Raw genomic sequence first — 21,113 nt, 5'->3', positions numbered from 1 at the left:
AACTAAAACCCGCGATTCAAACCTGAATAACAATAATATTTAGATGAGACTGGAAGAAAACGGAGTAGAAACACGATATACCCCGTATAATATCTCCCTCTCTATCCCATCTCTCTCCCTCCTCTCTCACTCACCCCTCTCTCTCTCCCTTCTCACCCCCCCCCCCCCCCCCTTCTCTCTCCCTCTCGCCTCCTCCTCCTCATTCCACAAAGTGGCAGCGCTGGCATAGCATCGTTCAGAATACCCTGAGCCGGGAACAAGCTGTATAGCTGCCGCCTGCGCGCCTCCTCTCTCGGACCCTCCGAGCCGTCATAGCCGGTAGGCGTGCGGAGCAGAACCTGGCCGCTCAGTGTCAGCTCAATACTGCGCTATATTTTCCATACACCACATCAGTGATTTCAGCTGGAAACGCGCGTCACCTAATTCGTTCACCTCTTGCTTCTTTCTCCCTGTCTAGGTGAAATGCAAAATAAAATAAAATAAAAAACAACAACAGTGGCGAGAGGAGAAGCGCACTCGTCCTGGGCACAGCGTGAGAAGACCCAGTCCTTTTGGGGAGAACACCACACGCTGCTTGTCCTGTCCACATCAGCCCGACAGGAGAGGGAAGAGACGGGACCTCTGCGCTGTGAAGAGTCGGTCCCCGTGCGGTGCAGCAGTGCGCGGAGAGCAGCCACAGGAGGACATCTCGGAAGGTGGAGGATATTTTACGCACAGCAGCACTCCGGTAGCCCTGTTTGACACGCGGCCACTTACCGGGAGTCTCCTGCTCCGTTTGGGACTCAACACAGTCGCTTCACCTCTTGGTCGGATTTGCACTTGACAAAGTCCACATGATGGATTCCTTCATCCTGGCGGCTCTGGCGGTGTGCTCTCTAACGGCACCAGCCTGTGGGGACAAAGGGACCAGCAAAGCTCGGAGTTGTTCGGATATCAGGCAGTTTTATAGCGGGAAAGGATTCGCTCTGGATGGTGTCCCTCAGTCTGAAATATCAGGTAAGCCTCTTCAATACACGCCTGCTGTGGTCATGGGCTGCGCACTATTTCTTTGGAACAAAATGTGATCTTTCCCCCGGAGATCCAAACGCATTCTCGGGACATTTCATCTACCTCTCCGAACGTGGCACAACATTTAGAGTCACTTATGCCATACAGTGTTTAACTGTGAAGCCCCGTACAGTTGCGACATAAACTCATTGCCCCTGAGAACCATAATCTCTCTGCAAGTCCCCCAAGGAATGTTAGTCTATTTTGAGGCCAAAGTCGCACCTGCAGTAGCACCATTTGTGTGTGTGTGTGTGTGTGTGTGTGTGTGTTTGTGTTTGTGTGTATCTGACCTATCTTCTAGAAATGTTTGTGTGTGTGTGCATTTGGTTCACAAACTGCAAACAATGCAGTTTGCACACATCACTGCAGGGAACTGTTACTTCAAAATAGCTCTTGTTTCCCAGGAACTTAAAAAGGATGTATTTTTACATTGTGCTTTGTTGTGAGAGTGAGTGAACCCAGTTTCTATCTTTATATCTATTTGAACCTGTAGTCACACGCATCTCACATCACATGGTAAAGGAAGGGAGCTCATAGAGCTCCAGGCTATTTCTCAGCATGAAACGCTGCTTTGAAAAGACATTAAGACAGCACAGACATGTCACAGACACTATGGCTTTTTGATCCCTCATCAGAAATATCCCTTCAAATTCCCCTTCAAGTGACCTTTTTAGAAACACAGATGCAGGTGCAGCACCTCGCCTTCTGTTGTCGTTTTTCTTCAGTTTCCCTTTCACTCAAATCTAACCTGCTCCACCCACCAATCTTTCCTCTTATCTAAAATCAGTATGGTCTTTGTGTGCATAATTCTTCCCTATGGAATGCCTGACAGTCACTTGACTACTTGTTGTGACCACACAAAAATGATGCTGCACTGTGTCGTTCATGGCCTGATGTCAGACCGTCACAAGCCTCTCCGCCGTTCAGATGATTACACGTGTGCCTCCTCTGGAATTCAGTGCGAGTCTTTCACACACACGCACACGCACACACGCAGTTTACTGCAATTTCAGGCTCTACAGTTACAGCGTTGTGCGTGAACGGACGAGACGGGAGACTGTGGTCGTGCATGCTTTCACAACCACTCTCCCGTGCACATATTCAAATATAAACTAGATTCAAACTTGCATATGTCTTATATTCATTGCCCCAAAACTGTCACATTACTGAATGGGAAGAACTTGTTTTTCTTTCTTCTCCAAAAGTCAAGAACAGAAAGTACACCCTTAATATTTAAAGTAATCTACATATTTTACCAAGATTAAATGAGTGATTTTCCCTGTAACACTGCCACAGTCCCTCCCAATCGGATAACGTAACCTTTTTTCCCTCGAAAAGCCCCTCCAGACTAAGTCAGCCACCTTCTCTCTCAAATTAATGTTGTGCTCCACGACTGTGACAGTAGATAAAGACTTCCCCCCTGTGAAGACAGAGGTGTTTGTCCATTAGCGCAGGCCGAATGGCTCCGAGACAAACAAGGGGGACTTCCTGCAGTATTCACCTAAAGGTCACTCACTCCAAAGGTGGAAACGGCTTTATTTTCTAAACACGAATGCAACATTTATACATTACGATTTTAGGTGTTTCTTTGTGACCATCTAGAGACGCTTTTAAGATGCATAAAAATGGAGCTTTACGAGTGCGCTCATGAGGAACGTGATAGCCGACGCGAGGCCCGTTCAGTTGATCTTTCCTAGTCATGGTGCTGATAAGATAGGAGAGATTCTATAATGTGAGGGTGGGGCGGTAATGTGATGAAACTGTTAGCTCATGTCATGACACCATACATCACAAGGCAGCAAAGGCCAAGCCGTAACTGGACACTTCTAATTTAATTGATTGAACATACTTAACGGCAGCAACTGTCCCTCAGAAATCTCCTTTTCTTCCAAATGTCTGTAATCCATAATGCTTTAAAGATAACAATCTGTCTTGTCATGACAGCACCTATTCCTCTTGTTTCAATCAATGATGTGGAGCTTACTTAAGTATGGGGGTCAATGCATTCTCAATAAGAGAGAAAATAAGGGAGTGAGACACTGAGTGCCCGGAAGAGATAGCGAGAAAGAGAGATGCAGAAGTGGATGGATGTGCGGCAGAAAGAGAGATGGAGAAAAGGGTAGATTTGGCGTTGATTATATGTCTCCCGGTGTCTCCGTCTCTTGGCTCTCAAGCATAAATAAACGCTCTTTAGGAAAGTACGAAAGTTTTAATTTATGCCTAGAATGATATTTCTTTGTGAGGCACCATGCAAGGTTTGATTAACTTGATGTATCGGCTGGGCCGGACTCAAAGTCCCATGCTGAGAACATCGCCTCCATTTAGGCCGGTAGGACATCGAGACACAGCTGCATCCCAACTGTAAAAACGATGCCCAGTCGCAGCTTTGTCAAATCCTTCTCAATGCTCCATAAATGAGATGCAATATCTCAGCACACAAAGCAGCAAATGTACTCCTGCACAATATTAAAGTTTGTTTTCAGATGCACAAAACATGTATAATCAATCATGGAATCATATGCAGATGAAGTGTAAACAAGGTTTGCAAGTAATATGGCCTTTGAAAGTTATTAGTTATTAGAGTTTGTTTTTTAAGAGATACACTTTTTATTCGTATACCTCGGCTCTTTACATTTGAATTAGGTGTTTATATGAATTTGTGAGGTACACATCCCACAACACAGTCCCTTGATTATGCTCAGTCTGCAGTGAAATAAGATTCCTAAATATTGCCTTCGCATTGATACGCCTCATAAAACAACTTGGATAGTCTCCCGTTGTTAAATACTTTGCCCTAGAAGGCAAAGCACAAGAAAGCTATTGAGTTAAGGGCGATCTGTTTGATATTGTGTTGAAGCTGTGTTTACTGGCCCGTGGGAACAGTATCAGTCGAGCAGCAATAAAAAAGGATGGCAATCGCGAGTAATCAAAAAGAATATGATGATGCCAGTGATTCTGTCCATTGTGGTTATTTTTGTACACAGCTTTTTTTCCTTCTCTGTGTTTATCCAAAATGGATATTTCAATTTTCCGCAGCTCACCTGTCTCCTCCCCGTCCCACCCCACCATTACGGCCGTGATGACTTATCAGTTTGCCTTTCAGCGGAGGACACCCCTCATCCCTCTGTTTCTCTCTCTCATCGGCTCTTAAAGAGAGAGGCGCCAGACGCTCTTTGAAAGCAGCTGGCAGCCAATGAGTGTGAGATGCTCTATGACAGATAAGTCCAAACAAAGACACAAGCTGCATGAGACATCTGGAGGAAGGCTGGTAACGTTTTGGTATGGCATCGGCCTTTCCCGTGCAGTATTTGTGATGTTGTTGATTGCCGGTTGCTACAGCCCGACCGTGGGTCTCTCTCGGCGCTCATCTCTAACCAGTGTTTGGCAAACACTACAGTGGGGTTGTTGCTCACCAGGCCTGCTAGAAACTGTTATTGACTAATGATGACTTGTGGCTGGAAATATGGGCTGATTAGTATGGTAGCCAACCGAGAACAAGTATGTGGATATTTTCAACACAGCAGCTTGAATGTCATTTTTTTTCAACATTTGGAAATGTAAAAGTAGCGTTGTGGCTAAAACAAAGCATGCATTTTCACACACTGGGTAGGATATCCTCCCAGGGCAACGAGTTCACCGAATAGATTGTGGGTGATGATAAGATAATGGCTACCAATCTGCTTGCTGCCCCCTACGCCACTTTCCAGCAAGAGGATAACTGGAGATAGGAGTCCACTGACCAGGGAAAGGAGCCACATTCATGTAAAATCTGTATTTCGATCTCATTGTTATAAAAGCACCCAACTCTCAGAATCTGCTTAAATCTGCAATCTGGAGGACCTACTAAGTTTTTATGGTCCAGAGCAAAGTGTAGACCATGTCCAATGCTGTATGAATTTAAGCCCTTAATCTCTGTGGACATACTTTTACAGTATCGCTATATCTTCCACCAGTTGCTGCGAGCGTTAAGACCCTCCAGTCCCCCTCTGAGGCTATTTGACCTGCGGTGGCACTTCATTCTTGTCCCCTCAGCAATGTACTCTCATGTCAGTTAGGATTATAATATATTATATATATATATATATATATTTAAAAAATCTCTTCCGTGTTCACAATTAATTACTAACCTGTCCGTACTATTCACGGTGAACAGTGTCACCGAGCTAAATAGTTTCTTAGCCTGTGCAGTCCCGTAATGAAACCACACAGCAGGCATTGAGACTTAATTGGTGTCCAAATTCAGTGAGGCATGTTGAAAAAAAACCCAGACTGGCCTTGAACTTGGAATGTTCCAATTACGTGGTCATCTTGAAAGCCAGAGGCACCAGGACATCCCAGCTTGGATCATTTTTATGTAAAAGGAAGTCTCGCTAGACCAGACACCAAAATATTTTTCTAACCTTTCCAACATGGTCGGAGTCTGAATGGAATATGGTGACGTGAACGTACTTGGATTCACCAGAACAAGGTCAAATACGTATGTGACTTTTATAGATTAGTCATTTCATTATCATCTGTTTTTCACATAGAATGTCTACTTTCACAAAACACTATTTGGACGGCAACAGTAACACACATGTGAAATATCAAACAAACAAACAAAGAAAAAGACAAATGTAAGGAGCATAAAATAAGACAAATGGCTGAATGCAATATTAATACGAGAACAAAATTGTCACAATTGCACAGCAATACAATTATAATAGTAAAAAACAAACTAAAAGATTCCAAATCATTAACCAAATGCTATCTATGTGAGATTTATCCAGTTTTTGTGTCAGTAACTCTTGAAGTAAAATCTACTTTTGTTCCGTCTGATGTTGGTGTGTGAAGCATTTTCAAAGCAGAAGTGAAATAAAGAACTGTCAAAACCTCCAGATGGCCATCGCTTACTTGTAGTCAAGTATGACAACGAGTTTATAATAAAAGAAGTTCGCTGCTATTCAAAATGACATTTTGCCTTTAATGTATCCTCCACATCCTTGATGCTTCCCACACACATCAGCACGGAGACAATGACAGACCCATGGCTGCTCTGTTCTCTGCAATTAGAAGTTGTTGTTGTTGTTGTTGTTGTTTCTAAGATGCTTCTCAGCTGCATTTCACCAAATGACTCGGCAGTACTTTGTGTATTCAGTCCAGTTGCATGGATGATTGAATGCTCATCCATTCTAGATCAGGGGTTACAAACTCATTTCCACCGTGGGCCACATCAGCATCATGGCCGCCCTCAAAGGGCCGGTTGTAACTGTAGGAATGTGACTACTCCCCAACATACTGTGAGATAAACGTCTTTGCATTTGATTATAGCTTATTCTAGTGTAAAAATATGGTACATGCATGGATATGAATGTAAAAATATATGTAAGCAAATTTCTCTGGTATGATAAAACATACATTAATTAATTTAGGGTTAAAAAGAAAAACAAACATATTACTCAGATCAAACTTTTAGAGAAAATAACAAAGTCAAATATCGAACACACGTCATTACATGAACTATGCTGAGAAGGACATAACTCTGGTCCAACACATAATTGTGAGCTGCTAAGCACATGTGTGACAGATGTGGTCACACCTGCTCACATACCTGTCGTGTGCACTGAAGCTCGGGTGGTTTCTTCCTCCACAATGAAGCGGAGGCTTTCACTGAAGCAGCTTTTTTGGCTGTAGCTTTTATGAATATATTCTGCTGCCCTTGCAGTCTGCCTTGTAATTCTTGGACAATTTATGTTTTTCTTGGAGGCTATATTTAGCGTACTTGGCTCCGTGTTCAGTGTCAAAACGCCGACGTGAATTGTATTCCTTCATCATCGACGCGGCCTCCCAACACAGGAGAACTACCGGTGTTTCTCCTTGAAGCACCAACATGTATTCGCTCTCCCATCTTCTTGAAATGTCCTTCCCTCTGCATCAATCTCTCTCTTCTCTGACACAATTTTTGATATTTTGATATGGATACTGCTTTCTCGACATGCTTTGTGGGAGATGTAGTCGATGGTCACTGCACACTGCGAGGCAGCATATCTTTTACATTTTTAAGACGACCATATGCCTTTCAAGCTGTCGCGGGCCACATAAAATGACGTGGCTCCGTAACGGTGGATAACTAATTGATTGCACTGAATTACATATTGCCGCCTTGTGAACTGACCTCATTAGTCAACGTCTTTGAAGGTTAGCGTCAGCATAAAGCCCCACACATCTGTTGGTCTTCCTCTACAGGCGGATAAAGCAACAGCAACAGTTGCTTCTGTAACGCAGGGTGCCGGCTCATAACCCCGAAGCAGTTTACAGTGTGTGAATCCCTGCATCTGGGCTCCTGTCTGTGCCTGTTTAAATGCGCATTGTATTTGTGTGTGTGTGTGTGTGTGTGTCTGTGTATGTTTTCCTACCAACTAAATATGCTGGAGTTGTTAAAATGCTGAAGCCTCTTGAAGCATTAAGCCATAATGGGCTACAGGGAGCATGAAACAGACCACAGTGTGTTTGATGTTCACCATAGAGAGAGAGAGAGAGAGAAAGGGAGAGAGAGAGGGAGAGAGGGCCCATGGTCTGCTGACTGGGACAAGGGCTGGCCTGGTCTGCCTGGTTTTGCTAGTCCCTGCTCCGCCCTGTGACGGGCCATATAGGAGAAAAAACCCCACATAGAACCGACTAGAGGAGAAAAGATGGAGTTAAAATTGTTTAAAGCAACAACAACAACAACAATCTCCTTGTGTGTTTTATGCGCCGCCTTTCGTTACGTAGTCGTTTAGATATTCAGGGCATGTTAAAAACATGAAGATCTGGAGGACAGTGTGTCCAAACATGTTTCGCTGCTCGGAACTCTCCGAAGTGTGTGAACAAGGACGGGAGAAACCGATTCCCACTCACCAGTCAAAGCCAAGCAGCCGTCTTCCTCTGAATCATTTCTTATTTGGGACAGCAATTTAAGGTCCTGCCAAAATGTAAGAGTCCTATTTCCTTTACACATTAAACAAAATAGTCCAATAACAACATTGGTCATTTTTGGACGGAAAGACGCAAGAGCTGACGAACATGTCACTTTTTCCTTCACATTTCGTCCGGCTTATTTAAAAAGAAAACTAAATCTAATGCAATTTCAAGGGTAGGAAATTGAGGTCCAAGAGAAATAGCTCTTTATGATTACACTCACTACCTTGACAAGTGTCAGCTGCCTCTTCTCTGACCAGCATGCTCTCCAGCTGCTGCCACCCCTCTCTGTTCTCGCTGGCTGCTCTCCTCGTGTCCTTTGTTCTGTGTCACTTGTCTAATGTGTTGGAGTTCACACATACAGCCTTTCCTTGGCGAGCACACACACACACACACACACACACACACACACACGCACACACATTCACAGACAGAGACACACGAATGAAAGCATAGGCCAGTCTTTTTATGTCACCACAGGGGTTTGTGTGTGTGTGTGTGTCTGTGTGTGTGTGTCGGTGGTGTTTGGCGTTTATGACTCGTCTTTTGTCTCCCGAGGAATTATTCCCTTGTCACTGCAAAAGCGCCTTTCGCTGTCTCTCGTTGTGTGAGCGTGTGTTCCAAATGTGCCCCTAAGCAAAGTAGACAGTATTAATTTGTGTGTGTGTGTGTGTGTGCGTCACACAGATGTGTGTGGACTCTAAACGGCTTCTAAATACATAGCAAGTATATTATTAAACCGCTTCCTCTCCATTCGCTGTCATTGTGTGCAAAGCACTTGTGTGCGTGTGTGTGTGTGTGAGAGCATGATTGGTGGCTTTTTGTGTTTGTTGTGCCCTTTCCTCAGTTATGTAAATGCATACGTGTGCCGTGGCAAACTGGCATGGCGGTTGTGTGCGTCCAGCAGGGCTCTGTGTCGACTAGGTAGGTGTTTAAAGTGACAGGAAAGTGGCTCTGCTGCTACCTCTCGTCTTGCCCTCCTGCTGCTGGACAGATAGTACCGACCCAAACCCGGGCGCCCACTCCCATGTTAAGTGAGGGCCCGCAGTAGGGAGACATGCCGGGCCCCAACGGGCTCATACGCACACTGTCTGCAGCTGTGGACCGGAGTAGTCGCTGCCGTGGCTGTGGCACTATAGCAACAAATTCAGCAGGCCCACAAGGGTTAACTTTTCATTCAATTTCATACTGAAATAATAATAACCTAAACACTTGCGTAGTAGGATGTTTTGGCTCTTATAATTAATAATAAGAATGTTAAAAACCAAGAAAAACAAATTGCCTAAAGTGGTGTCTTACACATTATTCCTGTTTCACTCCGTGGTTTTAAGACGTTAATACTGTGTACATACACAGTCATTTCCTCCATTGTTTGAAATGGTGGCTACATCTTGTTCACCACCGTCTTTTGTGAAGCCCCCTTTTTTGAGCCCCCCCCTCCCCCCCGCTTAGTAATCCAATTCACGATTCCAAAAATAATTGCCAAAATAGATGGATATTCTCTGGTGGCGGCAACCTTCAGGCTTTTATCTCTGAAACATAAAAAAGGATAAACAGGAATTGACGAGATGGTAGATTGGGCCAGTATATAAAAGATTGGAGTAGATGATAAAACCGGTCCGGTTGCCTTCTCTCTGTTGAAGGCCTGAGAAGATGTCTGCACCTTGCTACTCGGCATGCAGATTTAATAAAGATAGGACACACAGGCGCAGTGCTACACATACATAGCCCTCAACTACACACTTCCCTTTGATAAGCAATCATTTCTGTCCCGCTCTGTACAACACTGGCCCTTTCTTCCACACAGAGGTTTTTTTTATTAAAACACACAATAGCTCACATCTGCAGAATGAAACGCTGCAGGAGCAGCGGTGCAGAAACTGGACCGCCGGCCACCGAGCCGTCTGTTGGCGTACGTGTTTCTGCATGTGGGTGTGAGGCAAACATCCCAGGTGTTCCCAGACTTGTGAATATCTTCTTTGTCTCGCCTCCCGTCCTCTCCTCCAAAAGTAGCAGCATTATTCCACACAATCTCTTCCAAACTCGAAGCGTTGGAGTTTCCACACTTGGGAGGCAGAACAGTTGCCACTTTCTCCTCATCTCCATCAGATCCGCCGCTCTCTGGCAGTCGGCTTTTTAACGTGGTCATTTTGGAGGAATTCCATTGCTGCTCCAGGCAAGTGACTACACACGATGGTTATTCAGCTTTCGGTGTAACTTGGCTTTTTTGGGGGGGGTTCTGAAGGTTTTTTTAGTCATTGGGATAAACTGTTTCACATTTGTTTCCATTATCGCAATTATTTCCTCTCTCCGTAGGTCCTTTCTGCTTGTGAGGCGTTATCTCTCATTCCTCCTCTATCTCCTCCTGCAGAGGAAGTCGTGCATCCATTGGTGTTTCATGTGAACTGTACTGCATACTCGCAGATGTCCTCCAATAAAAATCAAATTTTTTTTTAAAACAGCTACTTATGCTCTGGTAATTGTCTGTGATTTTTTTATGACTCCATATTTTTGGGGATTTAATTTCAGCACACATTTGATAGCCTTACCATTAATGCCAAATGTTTCAAGAATCCAATTCAGAATTCTAAACCTTCATTAATGGATCTACACACGATGGCAACCGGGGACTGGTCGGTCTTCCGGGCTTTGGAGGAGACGTGTGAGAATAAAATAAATCATTTATGTAGCCTTTATAAGCCGATGATCCTGTTCGTTTTCTGAAACCGTTTTCTCACACTCACTTTGTCCGTCCTCCAACTTCCTCTGCTCTGAGTTTGAATGTAATTAGAAATCTGTGTGTTGTTTCGTTGGCTTCCTGGAGGCCGAGCAGGCAGGCCTCTGTGATCCTATACTGCATCTCTCCCTCCCCATCTGCTACATTTGGCTGCAGAGATCTTCGGTCCTCCACAACATTAGTTCTTCTCGCAACCAGAATACCCAAATGGTCTGTTGCACTGCAGCCTCTGTATATCTCCTGCTCCCCCGGTTGTGGTGAAGCAGCTTTCCTAAGTTCTCGGAGTCCACTCCAACTCTCATCTCCTGTTGGATTTTTCTGCTTTCTAAGCACATTTTTCTGTAATTAGATAGTCAGATCTGGTTTCGCGTGACATCATTTCTCCAGCATTATTTGTGGCGTAGGAAATCCCCACGTACATCATGGTGGTTGGCTTATTTGGCTTGACCACGGTGGACTATTTAGATCCGGAGGTCGAGAGGAGGCGAGAATGACCGGAGGATTACTAAGGCACAGTGAGCATAAAAAAAGCTCATAATTACAGGGGGGCAATATGTAATTACTGTCAATTGTCATCATGTTAGCTGGTGCAGGATTAACTTTTTATTAACCAAATCCCTATTGACTTCATTATTTTGTTCCACATTCCTCTCTCTACTCCCTGAAGCGGCTCCTTTCACTAATTCTACCTTATTTGGAAAATGCGGTTTTGAGAGAGGTTGAGATATGACTCCTGTACGTCCTACATGTAGCATCATATCCTCTCCATACTCCAGGGCGCTGAACAAATTCATACCAACGTGTCTCGAGCTCAGCGTGTCTGACTGTCTGACCCGAAAATATGGAAGAAGAGAGGAAATGAAGATTCATAGAGGAACTTCTAAGATTTGATTCGAAACCGAACACTTCTTGTTCTTGATACATTTGTGATTGCATTGGGCTCCACATTTATGTTTATAGACAGAATTTCCCACAGCCTTAGTCGAGGTACTTTAAAGGCTGTACAATAAAGGACTTGACATCAAAATATGGATTTTTCTCGTGTCAAAACATGACCTTGAAACTCATCAATCAATTTTCATTACGAGCGTATATCTTATTGTGCCGATGTTTCTTTGCTAGTGGGCGGTTTTCTCTTCTCTCCCTCCTCCCAGGAGGAGAGGGCATGCAGTAAGCTAATGAACTTGAAATGACAATGACTTATTTAGCTCGCATTTCTTCCGCTCAGCTGTAACCGGGCATTTCAGCCGGGCCTCCCCTCCACCCGTCATCGTTTCATCCTTCTCGTTACTTGCCATCCCTCTGTAGCTCCCTCACTATTTCCATCTCTTCTTCCTCCCCTGCAGAGTCTTCTCTCATACATATTTTACATCTTATCTACCAAATGAACTCTGTCAACTCAGGCTTAGCACATGGCTGGCTGCCTCGTGTGTTCCTAAAGCGTATAATGTGTTGTTGTACAGTCCGTGTGTGTCTCAGCGTGCGCACGTGGATTTGAATGTCTAAGTACAAATGTCCGTTCATCTGTGTGAGGGTCTTGCTTCAACCTAACGCACCATTCGGTTTCCGCTTACACATTTTGATAAGAGCTCACATGAGACGTGTTTTACATAATGTTCACGCTTTTGTTCATACAAGTGTTACTCCACCGAACAAGTGGCTAAACAACATGTTCTTTAGCTGTTTTGGACGAGATCATATGTAGTACACGTTGCACGTATACATGATACACATACTGGGAGCTGCTGAGCAGCAGTACCCACGATCACAGAGCAATGGTATACTTATATGCAATTTCATTTCATTGATTCCTTTGACCCCGAGTGCCTCCTCCAAGGTCAGTTCAATCAGGAGAAATGGGTATTTAGAGTTTAACAATCATTTATTACAATAGTAAATTGCAATAGTGCAAAGTCTTTTTGGCGATTGGACTCCATCCTGAAGTAGGATAAACCAGGCGTAGAGATGCTGATATCTGCGCAGGCAGAATCCCCCCATGGAGTCCAGACACTGGTGGTGGTGTCGAAGAAGCGTTGCCGTAATGCCGATTGGAGGAGCCGGGGGTGGAGGAGGGTCGAAATGACGCGAGCTGAAACAACAACTGACAGCAGCAGAGAACACATTTTAAAGTGTTACCAACGACGCTGTGATAGGCTTACCTAACTGGGCTGCCTCTAAATGGTTGGTTCATTCATCGGGCCCGCCCCCAATCAGCTAATGGAGTAATCGCTGCAAGACTTGTGAATGAACCAGCTGTACCGGATGTCTTCCTGTCTGAACTTTCGCTGAGCTACATTTTGAAAATAGCTGGTGAGGGAAAATGAAGGTGTTTATTGTGGCAGTCTCCAACTCAACCTACAGACCAAATGATGGATGGAGAAACACACAATGCAGAGTGCAGCTCTTTAGTATGAGACGTCTTTACACCTTATACACATGCACAAGGTGAGACATATTTTAACAGCAGTGTTTGATTGGAATGATTTCTTTTTTTGGGGGGGGCGGGGTTGATGCATGCTTGATGCTTTCAACTATCCGTGTGTTTGGATGTTCCAGTATTTATCCAGTGTCTTTAATTTGAGTGATTGTAACATTGAGCTTTGTGGGAGATAGTCCAGTGTCTCGCTTTATTCTCTATTTTGGGCCGAGCTCTGGTTTAAACTAAAAGCATTCTCTTTAAATATTTCATGCTCTTGCTACCTTAATAATGAGATCAAGTGAGAGACCGAATGAATGTGTGGCGCTTAAAAACCAGAAGTAACTTTGCTCCACTTCTGTTTCATACTGCCAGTCTTAGTTTTCACAACTCTTGCTTTATTTGTATTTCACCTCAGCATTATGACTTGTACTCGTATAACTCCTCCTCTCACCAAACAACACATGATGTCATAGCTCCTGTCATTTCTACGGTATGTGACTCAATCGCTCCCTCGCATTGTGAAGCAGCAGATGTGGTGCCCCTGAGTTGCCATTCATCTCCTGTGTGTCCTTGCTCCCTACACCCTTCTCTCCCAGTAGCCTCTGTTCCAGCCCTGGGGCACCAGAGCATCACTCAGTCAAATTGAATCACAAATTTTGTCGGGCAGGGGAGAGCGCGAGGCTCAGGATGAATGGCTCGGGTCGGTCATGTGACCTCTGCTGATGAATGGTCAGGGTGGAGGACAGGATGGACTGAACCAAGTGTAGTGGATCTGGTGTGAAGAGGATTTGTAGTGCAGAATATTCACTCGCAACAAAAAACGTCTATTTAATTTTGAAAAATGCTTTAAAACATTATTTTCAGGTCTCATTGTGTAGCTTTTCTATGATTGATGATCTTCCCCGTGTAATAGAGATTAGACGACTAAAGTACTGCATCTGGTTGAAAGTTGGTAAAAAAGGGGAACGGTAACCTGCTGTCTTGGTTACAGAAGATGTTTCCCTCTGTGCAACGTGGTGCTGGTGCAAAGAGAAGCATCAAGGCTTTGATGTTTCTTATCGGGGTGTTTTGTCAAGAGAGTTTTTGCTCAATGGGATAAACTCTCCCTGCAACAGCCCCATCTCTTCTTCAATCTCTCATCCTTTTTTCCAGGCTCTCAGTGTTTGTGATATGAGTTTGAGAGCTGAGGCTCTCTTCCTTTTCTCCAGTCTCATCCCATCTTCCTCTTTCCCCTGAAGCTCTCACTTCCACTCCCAAGCTTTCTTCAACTTCTTTCAGGCCTTCTGTGTCTCTTAACATCTCTCTTGGCTTCGCTCCCGTGATTAAGCACAGCTGTCGCGCTCATCGCAAAGCCCTCCTTTTTTACCCACATTGTCTTCTAAATTGGCTGGCTGTCTTTCTCCGGCCCTGTTGATTTTGGGTGACGTCAGTGGATTAATTGTTTATGATAGTGTCTGCCGGGTGGACAAGAGCGTGATACACGTGACTGGCACTCAGCGTGTCTGTTTCACTGCGTGAAGCAGATAAGCTTTAATCATACGCCTCTGTCTGCGGAAGAGCCGAAGGGTGAGGTGACCTCTGGAGCGGGACAGTAGCCTTTGGCAAGCGCACACACATGCACTTGTTGGCCCTCAGTGTTCCATACCATATACTTTGAAACCTCTCCATTAGAATCGGTTTCCAGAAAACATGTTAAGAAAATGACTAGCTTGTTGTATGTTTTGCTGCTGTGTGAGACGGTGATGTGGTGACAGTGTGTTGCCAGTATGCCTAGCTTCTTTTTCTTTTGTGTCGTGTGGTATGCAGGATATGGTGTTTATGTTTCTGCAGCTTTCTGTAAGGGCTGAAATGAGAAGTCAAGGAATCAGGCAATAAAAACAACATTTACAGTTTTCAAATAAAATCTGCTGATCAAAAACTTTGATGATGTATGTCCAATTTCTACATTAGTTCATTGATTAATTTTTAAATGAATAATTTTGTTTTCATCGAAAAAATTCAGAATATAGAGAAAAGTGTAAATTACGGTTTTCCCAAACCCAAGGGGTTTGTTTGTTTTGTTTTCCTCCAGCCCCAAACCTAAAGATACTACAATAACCTTTTTTACACAAATCATTTCCTGAGAATCAGCTAATTCAATTAAATTCTGTTTATTTTGTATAGAGCCCAATATCACAAATTATGAATTTGCCTCAGAGTTGTTCCAGCCCAATACTCTTTGGATCCCAGTACCCATGTTGCCATCTTCCCATTTCAGCAAGGATCGAATGCGCTGATAAATATGTGTAAACATAAGTAAACACCCATTGGACAGTGCAAATATAATCGCCTGCATTTTGGTCTACGTCCGGCACGTCTGACACTTTAATGAATGTTACAGTCGTCACTCTTTCTCTGAAGCACCATGCATAAGCAGACTAACTTTATGGATGCTAAATGTATCTCAGACAACCCTCCAAGGACATTGCTCCATTGTGATAGAAAAGCACTTTAGCCCTTCTGATGAGATGCATTCACTGTCAAGCAGCAATAGCCCCCACTCACACACCAGTGTTACCTTTTCTAAAAGCACTTTGCTCTCTCAGTTTGCATCTCTCAAAAAGGCATGGAGTTATTCTATGTGGCGGCCAACCAGCTCTTTTGTAAAGGACATGCAGCAGGTGTGGGAAGAGGCGGCTTTAACTGCACCTCCCGCATCACCCATTTTGTAAATTGTAGCCTGGCCCCCTTCTCCCTCTGGAAACACAGTGCCTAATGCACCCTTACACTGCTATTAATACTCTTCTCCATAGACCATGCTCACGCTCCCATTGTGATGTGATTATTATTTTATTTCAACTTACCGTGAGTAAGGATGGGTGTGAAAGTGGGTCCTGCTCTTTCAAAAGATTTTAGATCAGCAGTTGTAATTTTGTCCCTTGTGTCTAATTATGACCACTGCGGACAACAAATGGATAATGTGACAGTTTACCATTTGTTAACATGTTCAGCGTCCCTAAGCAGTAAGTGTCTCTGCTCCATTGTGTGTCGTTAATTGCCCCCAGAGCAGAAGTTGTTTTTGATCAATGCTCTGCAGCACACAACGACCTTCTCTCTGCCTCTGTGTGGTTTGATCATCAGAGAAAACACTGTGTCATCTTCAATGCTAAGAGCAAAGAATGAGCCAAACACAGCTGTCAATGGCGATGGTGTTAACTCAGATTGAGATGCTTTTCCTTCTCTATCTCTCTTAATAAATAACTCAAGGTTTGTGGCTCTTTTTCCTGAAACAAAGGAAGAGGTTCTGGTTACAGACTCTCTCTTCACCTCGCTCTTTTGAGTGTTTTAATTACAAATTACTCCAAAAGAGACAAAATGCTTTATTTTACTGATAGAATTATTGTTATTTTAGTATTAGTATTATTAGAAGAGATGTTCCAATAGCATTTCCTCCATCCCAACCTTGATCGCCATACCTGAACTTGCAGAAAGGCCGATCTCAAGTTCCAATTCGATATAAGTCATAAGGTATAGGCCTTATTCCCTCTCTAATGTCTATTTCATAACATTGTGAAAACAACTGTATTTATTTGAGTTTAGATATCTTTATTCCAGTCTCATGGGTCCATAAAACAACACACAAATACAACAACAATATATAAAATACAATACGAGGACACCGGTCCAGCCATTGCAGCTAAAAAATCACTCGGGATTAAAAAACATACAAACATTTGTTCCATTGCTTCCAGAAAATAGACGAATACCTGGTATCAATTCAATTCAGTTTATTTGTATAGCCCAATTTCACAAATTACAAATTTGTCTCGGAGTGCTTTACAATCTGTACACATTGACATCCCTGCCCCAAAACCTCACATCGGACCAGGAAAAACTCCCAAATAACCCTTCAGGAGGAAGAAAAGGGAAGAAACCTGGAGGAGAGCAACAGAGGAGGATCCCTCTCCTAGGATGGACAGATGCAATAGATGTAATGTGTACAGAAGGACAGATTTAGAGTTAAAATACATTCAATGAATATGACAGAGTGTATGAATAGTTCATAGTAGGCATATTCCACGATGGAGACCTCCACGATCCATCAGGCAGATGGCGGTGGGGAGGAGGAGTGGGCGGAGTCTCAACAGGACAGTGGCGTAGTCATGAGCAGGAATTCCACGACCCAGACGATCCATCAGGCAGATAGGATCTATGGCGTCTCATAGGGTCCGATGACCCCATGAGACGTAAAGTCAAAAGGACTTCCGGGGAGAAAGCAGAGTTAGTAACGTGTGATTGAGAGATGAAAATTCATCCTTAAGGAGAGAAAAAAGAGGAGATAGGTACTCAGTGCATCCTAAACGTCCCCCGGCAGCTATAAGCCTATAGCAGCATATCAAGGGGCTGGACCAGGGCAAACCTGATTCAGCCCTAACTATAAGCTCTGTCAAAGAGGAAGGTCTTAAGTCTACTCTTAAACGAGGTGACTGTGTCTGCCTCCCGGACTGAAATTGGAAGCTGGTTCCATAAAAGAGGAGCTTGATAACTAAAGGCTCTGGCTCCCATTCTACTTTTTAAGACTCTAGGAACTACAAGTAGTCCCGCATTTAGTGAGCGTAGCTCTCTAGTGGGGCAATATGGTACGACAAGCTCCTTAAGATATGATGGAGCATCACCAATCAAGGCTTTGTAGGTTAAGAGAAGAATTTTAAAAGTGATTCTTGATTTTACTGGGAGCCAGTGCAGAGCAGCTAGTGCAGGAGTGATGTGATCTCTTTTCTTAGTTTTAGTGAGAACACGAGCTGCAGCATTCTGGATCAACTGAGGGACCTAAGAGATTTATTAGAGCAGCCTGCTAATAAGGAGTTGCAGTAATCCAGTCTCAAGTAACGAACGCGTGAACCAATTTTTCTGCATCTTTTGAGACAAGATGTGCCTGATTTTGAAATATTACGTAGATGAAAGAATGCAGTCCTTGAGATTTGCTTTACGTGGGAGTTAAAGGACAAGTCCCGATCAAAGATAACGCCAAGATTCTTTACAGTGGTGTTGGATGCCAGGGCAATGCCGTCTACAGAATCCACATCACCAGATAATTGATCTCTGAGGTGCTCAGGGCCGATTAAAATTACTTCGGTTTTGTCTGAGTTTAACATCAAGAAGTTGCAGGTCATCCATGTTTTTATGTCTTTAAGACATGCTTGAATTTTACAGAGTTGGTTGCTCTCCTCTGGTTTTATCGATAAATATAGTTGAGTGTCATCTGCATAACAATGAAAGTTTATGGAGTGTTTCCTGATAATATTGCCCAAAGGAAGCATGTATAAGGTAAATAAAATTGGTCCAAGCACAGAACCTTGTGGAACTCCGTGATTAACGTTGGTGGTTATCGAGGCGTCATCGTTTACAAATACAAACTGAGATCGATCTGATAAATAGGATTTAAACCAAATTAGTGCCGTGCCTGAAATGCCAATCGACTGCTCCAGTCTCTGTAACAGGATGTCATGGTCAATGGTGTCGAATGCAGCACTAAGGTCTAACAAGACCAGGACAGAGAGGAGTCCTTTATCTGCTGCCATTAAGAGGTCATTTGTAATTTTCACCAGTGCCGCCTCGGTGCTGTGGTGTTTTCTAAATCCTGATTGAAATTTCTCAAATAAACTATTATGATGTAGAAAGTCGCACAACTGATTTGCACCACTTTCTCAAGGATCTTGGAGAGGAAGGGAGGTTAGAGATCGGTCTGTAGTTAGCCAATACCTCTGGATCCAGAGTGGGCTTCTTCAGGAGAGGTTTAATAACAGCCACCTTGAAGGAGTGTGGTACGTGGCCTGTTAGCAGAGACACATTGATAATATCTAATAGAGAGCCGCCAATTAAAGGCAAAACGCCTTTAAGCAGCCTCGCGGGATGGGGTCCAAGAGACAGGTAGACGTGTTCAAGTAGAAACCGTTGAAAATAATTGGTCACGGTTGATAGGAGAAAATCCCTCCAAATATACACCAGGGCATACAGCGGTTTCCAAGGCCATTCCACTTGAGGACAGATTGGCACTGGTTATGGGCAAGAGATTATTAATCTTGTCCCTAATAGTTAAAATCTTTTCATTAAAGAAGTTCATAAAGTCATTACCACTAAGGTTTATAGGAATGCTCGGCTCCACAGAGCTGTGACTCTCTGTCAGCCTGGCTACAGTGCTGAAGAGAAACCTGGGGTTGCTGGGTCAGCCAAGGCTTTTAGAACTACATTCTCTGAGAAACTTAGTCGACATTTACATTTATACATAAAATTCCTCAACACAGCATGAAAAGTGGGAACATTCCGGCTCACAAACGCAAGTCAGGCTTGTCCATCTCGGAAGCTTGAGCAGGATTCTGAAGGCATCATTGAAAGCCACCTGCATCTTTTTCATTTTCCCTTTACTATAACTGCACCACAGGTGGTCTGTATACAGAGGAGTACAGTAGGCTCGAAACAGAGCGGTTTTAACGTCTTCTGTACACATGTGAAATTTCCGTGCCAGCATGTTGGCTTGTGCATACAGTTTGCAACACTGCTGCTGCACATCGTCATCATCACTGAGGTCGTTCCTGATGATATGACCCAAATACCTGTATTTCTGAACCACATTTAGCTCCTGGTCCTCCAAAAAGAATAAAGGAAAATGTAGCTTCTGAGCCTCCCTGGTTTTTGCTATCATGATAACACTTTTTTTGGAGTTGAACTCTATCATAGTGCACCCCATACCTTGAGCACACTCTGAGCAATTGCTGTAAACCAGCACTATAAGGAGACAGTTTCTTGCAAAATATATTTCTATGAATTTATCATGTCACGTTCATCCTGCCTTCTTTGGCTTCTGCAGTCCTATTTTAAAAACCACAATTTTCATCCTGGTGAGATTAAATGACATTTTCCTGGTGATGAAATCATGACAATGCTCTTTCTTGTAGGTCCAACCCAAGCGCTCTATCATTTCAGTTGCACAAATAGTTAGTGACATCAAGACTACATTTATCACAAACCCAGTAGGTGGTCAGATGTCTGGTGTTCAATTGTGCTGATCCTAAGTCAGTAGTAGAGTACCCCCCCCCCCCCCCCCTCAAGATCTCCCCTCCTGGGTAGTTGAGTTTGTAAATCACAAAGCAAGCAGAGAAAAGAAAGGAAAGCCAAGGAAACTGCAGCTCTGCCATCGCCATCGACTGTTTACTCTCAGATTAGATCCCTATCTCCCCTAATTGGGTTCCCTGGAATTGGCACACTTGGATCCTGTCCACAACTCCGGTCTCCCAGCGCTCCAGTTTTTTGTGATTTTTGCATCGGGAAAGAGGAAACGGACGAATGCAATGCGAGGCCGTGAGTCGTGCCTCTGTGTGTCCTTGTGGTGATGCTTCCGAGTCTCGTCTGTCTTCTTGTGAGAATTATATGGTCTCTGCTTTGTTTAACAAACGGACTGTGTCGCAGTTTAGGATTTTTATTGCACCTCAAGGTGTTTCTGCAGTCTGTATGTGTGTGTGTGTGTGTGTGTGTGGAAACAACATGGAGCCGATACCTGCGTTTACGAGCAGGTCTGTCCTTGTAGTTAAAGCAGCCTGTTGCACTCGGTGCTCTGCAGCAGTGTTTGGTGATACAGACATCTGCCCCGGCAGTTAACTGGCGACTACCCCTGTAGTTATTATTGTAGTCCGTCAGGGGAACCAATCGCGCTGTCTGGAGACTGCCACCGTAACAAGACTCCTTCAAGTTCACGGCCCTTTTCACCCAAGTAAAAAAGCCTTTTCTTTCTTTTCTCTATTTTTTTTCCGATGAGATTTTCAGTCCGGCTGTAAGTTCTTGTTGCCTCCACCATCGTTTTTCTCTAGCCCAAAGCAGGCTTTGATGCGTCTTTACTCTCTGAAATAAGGCTGTTCTGCTGCAAAAGAAACACCCCATCTCTTTCTCCTTTCTCTTCTTGGTTTTATTTAGAACACTGCAGCTGTATTTGTTTTGGGA

General features: G+C 43.8%; 1 protein-coding gene across 2 annotated transcripts in view; it reads left to right on the top strand.

Moving 5' to 3' along the window:
* Window positions 1-232: 232 nt before the first annotated feature.
* The window catches only part of LOC130197632 (glypican-1-like), a 66,667-nt gene continuing 45,786 nt past the window's right edge, over window positions 233-21,113 (top strand). Inside the window, exons 1-2 of one of the 2 annotated variants that reach the window (XM_056420397.1) lie at window positions 233-318; window positions 458-996. In XM_056420397.1, the coding sequence (XP_056276372.1) occupies window positions 834-996 (163 nt within the window). In that variant the 5' untranslated portion in view covers window positions 233-318; window positions 458-833. The other variant, XM_056420398.1, reaches the window with a different exon arrangement.

The sequence above is a fragment of the Pseudoliparis swirei genome, chromosome 8 (assembly GCF_029220125.1).
Source record: "Pseudoliparis swirei isolate HS2019 ecotype Mariana Trench chromosome 8, NWPU_hadal_v1, whole genome shotgun sequence".
NCBI classification, from domain to species: Eukaryota; Metazoa; Chordata; class Actinopteri; order Perciformes; family Liparidae; genus Pseudoliparis; species Pseudoliparis swirei.
This window is presented reverse-complemented; position numbering and strand designations above follow the sequence as displayed.